The following is a 6,667-nucleotide window of genomic DNA, read 5'->3' as shown; positions in this document are numbered from 1 at the left end:
AAAGTCCATTTTCTTTACTGATATATCTTCATATTTGTGACTGAAATATGATCTTGTACTAAGTTTATATACGAGGAAAATTTCCCTCTCTGTGTATGTGTTTGTGTGTGTGTATACATGTATGTGTGTATATCTGTCTGTCTCTCTGTGTGTGTATTCAAAATTAATTAAAGAACGTTCATAGTATATAGTTCTCTGTCATGAAGAATGGACAGCTTTGATGCATCTATTTTAATATATCCTTTTAATGTATATCCTTTTTTCCCTTTATTTGAAGATATGTATAATATTGTATGTATGTATGTATACATGCATACATGCATACATACATACACATACATACATACACACACACAAAGACATATATTCAAACCATTAAAACTGTTCCATTGGAGGAAAAATATGTAAACACATAGCATTTATTTCCTTTGTGTCCTTATATTTCAGAAGATACCTAAGCATTTGACACCAGCATCTTCTCCATGGTTGCAATTATGAGTGAACCATCCTCTATGAGAACATTCCTCCAATCTGTTTTCAGTCCCTTTACAATTCACATCATCCATCGTTATGTTTCCTGAGCCTTGACCAAAGGGAGCGCTTTGCAATGCCTTGATTGCATTTCCACAACCGAGCTGCCTGCACACGACCTTTGCATCATTTAGATCCCAGGAGTCATCACAGACGGTCCCCCACAATCCATTGCGTAAGATTTCAATACGTCCCTCGCACGTATGACTTCCATTGACCAGTCTTATAGATTTATCTGAGAAAGATGAATCAGAATCCATGTTTATGAATGTGAAACTGGAAATAATGAGGCATTTGATACTCCAAAGATGAGCAAACGATTTTTCAAAATGTTGCCAATTAATTAGGATTAGTATAAACCTATTTTATGAAAAACATAGAATATGTTATTTCATAGTAGTCATAGTTCTTAGTATTCAACTTTAGAAGTTTTATGCAGATTTACTAGGCAACCTTTCTGAGTGTGAAATAGCATCATGTGAAATAGTTACATTAAAGAAAAGAAATAAAGCATAAAATCTATAATTAGGTTAATTATAGTGGAGCATAATTACTCCCAGTTTTGGGGTAACAGTACTACACTTGATCACTAAAAATGATATATGGTAATTAGTGAAATTTTCTTTCCCTCACAGTATAACGCTGCAGGGGCAAAATATCCAGAGAAAAAACATTTAACCTGTGGACATTTCCAACAGTATTTCTATACTAGTATTTGCAGAACTAATATTAGCACATAACCTTTTAAAATTACTCATAAAGTCCATTTTCTTTACTGATATATCTTCATATTTGTGATTGAAATATGATCTTGTACTAAGTTTATATACAAGGAAATTTCCCTCTGTATGTCTGTGTGTGTGTGTGTGTGTCTGTGTGTATGTAAATATATGTATGTGTATACATCTATGTGTGTATATATGTCTGTCTCTCTCTGTGTGTGTATTCAAAATTAATTAAAGAAGGTTCATATGGCAAGTATATAGTTCTCTGTCATGAAGAATGGACAGCTTTGAATCATCTATTTTAATATATCTTGGAACCTTTATCACCTGGATTAAAAGCTCATGAATCTGATGTATTTAGAAAGTGGAAGGCAGGAGGAAAGAACTGAATATTTGAATTTCGTAATCTGTTTAATGTGAAACAATTATTTTCCCATTTATGCTGGCAGCACCTGAATGAGGGTGATTCATTCCCAACCCTTTAACCTGGTCAGATTTCTCAAGGCTAAGGGGAAACAATGAAGAGTGTGTATATTTTGCAGTGTCCTTTCTTCTGTACCTACTTCACAAGGTTCATATCTTTAAAGAAAAATTATGGCATTGAATCAATTCCATTAGAAAAACAGCACTTACCAGATACTGTAGATGCTGCAGAAAGAAAAGGAAAAAAAAACTTATTTAATATGAGCAAACACATTGTTATGCCCTGGTCCCTTTCTTCTGTACCTACTTCACAAGGTTTAAAGAAAATTTGTGACATCGAATCAATTCCATTAGTAGAAGAACAACACTTACCAGATACTGTAAATTCTAGGGGAAAATATTTAATATAAGCAAACACACTGCTACATTTTTGGAGATCATGTCCCAGTTCAACCTATTTCATTGTATTTATTTTGTACAATGACAATAAAGACTATACTAAGTACTGTAACACTATCATTTCTGTCATCCAACCTTAACATTTCCCCTTTATTTATTTCCTGCCCTTTATTTAGCTATTTATTCTTCTTTTTAGCATCCAGCCAGAATCCAAAGTGAGGCTTGTATAATCTGAAAAAAATAATGGAATTCTAAGTAATGCTTATAAATATTGGGACATAAATATTGGCTACTCTTTAATCACTCGTGTACTGTAAATCAATCTCTTGATTGCATAGATATTCTTCTCAGATCAATATTCTGCAATAGCTTGAGTAATAAGTAATCCAGACTGGAAAACAAAATGGTGTTTGGTAGGAGCTAATACTGACTGTATTATTGTGAGGAATTTAGACTAATCTACTTTACTTCTAGATGTAGAACAATTATCTACTACATTTGAGCTACAGGAATCAACATATGTATACTTTCTGATGTCCCTGGCACACCATAATCTAAAGCATTTTGAAGATAGAAATGATTATATTCACACAAGAAATATATATATATCAAACTACAACATTGCTTTCTTCATTATGTCAATACAAACTCACATATTGAGAATGATAGCTGAACATTTCCAAATTAAACATTTGGTTGATTATAGTGTGAGATTTGTTTTATACCAAATATGGCATGTATCAATCCACTTTGAATCTTAGTAATGACTATTAACTAATTACTGGGTTTTTGGCTTTATATCCTAGTGTTTAAATATACATATGATGTTTTGCATATGATATCTATTGTAGCAGGTGTGTCAAACTCGCAGCCCATGGAACGGATGTGTCACGCACTGGCCACGGCCACACCTGATTTAGCGAAGGGAGGAAAAGTTGCAGTATGTCATGTGATAACACTGTAATGATGCATGTTTGACATCCCTATATCAGCATATATTATAGGAATTATAAACCTATCCTGTAAATAGTAATAAATGAATGAGTCCTTTTAATTAAGAAAAACTCAGAATTTATGTAAAATACTCTTCTCCTATCTAGCATAATAATTCTGATTGAAGTGATTGGAATGTTTATTCAAAGTTATTTAGATGGATACTGAGTTGAAGAAGCTTATGGCATTTCAATTTACAATAAAATCAGCATTGGTAAATATCCATGGAAAAGCAATGCACATATTTCTGAAATGTATACCATTTTTGTTCTATTAACTTGACTTCATTTGTCTTTCATACATTTTAACCATTCTTACAATGTATCTTGAATAAAATAAAAAGAATATAGAATGTCACATAATTAACTTTAATTACAAATTCTAAAATGGGGCCAAATCATTCTAAGAGGTTTTCATTCCTGGATTCATTATCTTTACACAGCAATTCTTAAGGCATCAGCCTTAACCATATTTCATCAGATCTATTGAATGGGGCACCAACGGCATGGTATTCATCCAACCCCAAGTAGCTTCATGGAGGTTCATTCTTCACATTGGGCAATTATAGAAAAAAAGGGAAAAAACTGTATGTACATTACTACAATAATGACAGTCACTTGCATGATAAAATGTGGCAATTAAGCATAAGTGCATTTTTATTTCACATGTTTGCTACTCTTATATGGCAGAATGGCTTCTTATCACCATCTGCTGGCATAAGTTAAGAAGAAGACCAATAAATTAAGAAGGGCTGACCAATATTTTTTCTAACATCTTACTCCATTCCAGCTACATCTTAGCTCCTAATTTTGCTATCATTCCCAAATTTGTGATTTTGTGGGTTTTTAGAAAAATAATTTAAATCAAATTATCATTTAAGGAAGAAGGAAGGAAGGAAGGAAGGAAGGAAGGAAGGAAGGAAGGAAGGTCTAATCAACATTTGCCTGAGCAATTAGTACTACATTTGCTGAAATAATCATTGATATCCTTGATTTTTAATTAGAATTTTTTTATTCCATCATCTATTGTAAGAAGAAATCAGAATGTGGTAGTGCAGAATCAATATACAATATACGTGCAACAAGCTGTGCTTAAATCTGCTACTAAGTTAGAAAAACCTCTAGCCTTATAATGACTTTTTTATTATATAAAAGTGGAAAAGCTACCCTGATTATATCTTATGCTGAAGATATATTTCTCAGAAATGTTCTTTTAGAGAAAATATGATGGATTGAGTAGTCTGTGGCTCCTGCTGATAGAATCACAAAACTGAGACAATAATCAAAGCAAACAAGTTAGTTGGGACTATCTTGTCCTTCTGCTTTCAGTGAAATTCACAACCTAATGCCATTCAAGTGTCTCAATTCAATTTCTGCTATTTAGTTATTTCTATGTAAGTAAAGTTCTGGTTAAATTATGACTAATTATTGAGTACACTCATAACCTGTAGACTAAGATGACCAGATTTTCAGATTGGTAAAGAGGGACACCTTTGACCGGGGGGAAATCTGGTCACCTTGCTTTTTAGGATGCTGTCTAGATTTGCCATACCTTTCCTCCCCAGGAGCAAGCGTCTTTTAATTCCTTGGAATTGGGTATGTCTAGTTTAATGAAAAGAAGGACCGAGGTATTGTATTGTGGTTGCGGCAATTAATATACTTAATAATTCCATTTTTATTCTTTATTTTTAATAATAATTTTCATAACAGTTGCTCCTGTTTTTGTAATTACTGTTTTATATTATTATTTTAGTGGATTGTTGTCACCCCTGAGAGTCATTTCTATTGAGATGTACACATTTGAACAATAAATGTATTTATTTTCATATTTAAGGAAAGGCATCATCTATAAACTAAGCAAAGGTGTAGCTTCCAAGATGTGGCCTTGGGATCTTGAAGTTGGTGGGAATCTACTCAGAGATTAATTGAGGAAAGCTTAATAACAGGGAGTTCTTAACTTAAATCCACACAGAATAAAACTATTTTAATAAATCCTATGCACAATAAATAAAATATTATTTTAAAAATTAAAAAATAAAAGAAAAAAACCCACTTACCAGTAGGCAGACACTCCAAGTCAATCCAGAATGATGTATATGTTAATACAAAGAACTGAGCAAATTAAAATGGTTAAATAGTCCCAGGGAAATATTTTTGAAAGAAAAAGGAAGAGCACCATTTTTCCCACACAAGCAGCCCTCCAGCTACGTGCCCCTCCCCTCCGGAAAATCCAGGAAGTAACAGTCACTTCCCTCTCTAGCCAGGTGTTTCCTGCAGCTCTATGGTAATGGGTCATTTTTTCTTATAAAAGTGAGTAAGGGCGGAGGGGTCCATTTTCTTGCTTTAAAGTTTTAATATCTTCAATGAAAGTACTGAGACAGAGAGAGAGGTTAGTTAGACAGGGTGTCTTGTGTCTTGCCCTGGTTAGAATTTCTTTCCCCGGTTAGGATTTCTTAAGCAAATCCACTGGGCTTTCAACATACATGAAGCCAGAAAAAAATTGGGACTTTTTTAAAACACGGAGGGACACGTGAAAAATGGTTATAAAGCGTGCTTGTCACGCTGAAATCGGGATGTCTGGTCACCTTACTGTAGACCAAATTTTATAGTCCGACTGATGAAATAGGTTTCAATAAATCATAACTGTCCCAGACAGTAGCACCACTTAGGAGACTTTAGCTGATTTTGAAAACTCATAGTCAGAACCTATCCAGTACTTGGATAGGGGTTTCCTATGGCTTTTAGCTAGATTAAGAAGGGAAGGAGATCTCAGAAAGAAATATCCATAATGTTCCCAAGAAAACTACAGTAGACTACATTGTAGTCATTGCTTTAAAATATTTAAATAGTCTGTTTTTAAGTTCTTCATTATTATTTAGCTCATTTCCAACCTTGTATAAGGAGAGAATGAAATAGGTATGCCTTTCAGGGGTCCTTGGTACTCTCTGAGCACTGATAAACACTCTGAGCACTGATGTTGTTACCTAGTTTGGCTAATAAATCATCTGCAAGAAAGCAACCAAGCTCAGAGAGCCCCAAGGACCCTTCATTTCAACCCTCAGCTACAAATATTCTCCTTTGTTGGTACCAAGTATCTCTTTGCCCACATCAAACCCTGCATATTACCTGTGGCTGAAAGTAGCAGCACCCAAAGAAAAATCAGTGGGTGATCCATCTCCGGGGAAGATTCCAAGAATTTAGAACAGTAATCCTGTGGCAGGGATCACCTGTGAATATATACAGTTCAGAATCTGAAACTTGATCTGCATTTTTTTTTCAACAATTCAGATGAAAAGGAAGTGATATGGAAATAATTTCAAGATGACAAACAATATGTGCCAACATTATAGGTGCATACAAATGGTATTTTCCTTATCTTTTAATATCTATACTTGTTTAATACTCTATATTGTTTATTGTGTATACAGTCTTGAAAATGAAGCCCAGATTTGTCATCCTCTTTTTTTTTTTGGTAAGAGATATTTTCCAGGAAGAAAGCAGGCAAAAATCTATGGATTTGAGGTGATATCAAATGAATTGCAACAGAATACCATAAATCCTCCTAAATACTATGTATATATGGAAACATTCTCCATA

General features: G+C 33.7%; 1 protein-coding gene across 1 annotated transcript in view; it reads right to left on the bottom strand.

Moving 5' to 3' along the window:
- Positions 1-6,280, bottom strand: part of LOC116514129 (deleted in malignant brain tumors 1 protein-like) — a 32,931-nt gene extending 26,651 nt beyond the window's left edge. Inside the window, exons 1-3 of the mRNA XM_032225588.1 lie at positions 6,197-6,280; positions 1,890-1,904; positions 455-766 (exon numbers count right to left, since the gene is read on the bottom strand). Of these exons, the coding sequence (XP_032081479.1) occupies positions 455-766; positions 1,890-1,904; positions 6,197-6,245 (376 nt within the window). The 5' untranslated portion in view covers positions 6,246-6,280. The remainder of the gene's footprint in view (positions 1-454; positions 767-1,889; positions 1,905-6,196) is intronic.
- Between the last annotated feature and the right edge of the window lie 387 nt (positions 6,281-6,667).

The sequence above is a fragment of the Thamnophis elegans genome, chromosome 10, assembly GCF_009769535.1.
Source record: "Thamnophis elegans isolate rThaEle1 chromosome 10, rThaEle1.pri, whole genome shotgun sequence".
NCBI lineage: Eukaryota > Metazoa > Chordata > Lepidosauria > Squamata > Colubridae > Thamnophis > Thamnophis elegans.
The sequence above is the reverse complement of the archived record's forward strand: the minus strand, read 5'-3'. Positions and strand labels throughout refer to the sequence as shown.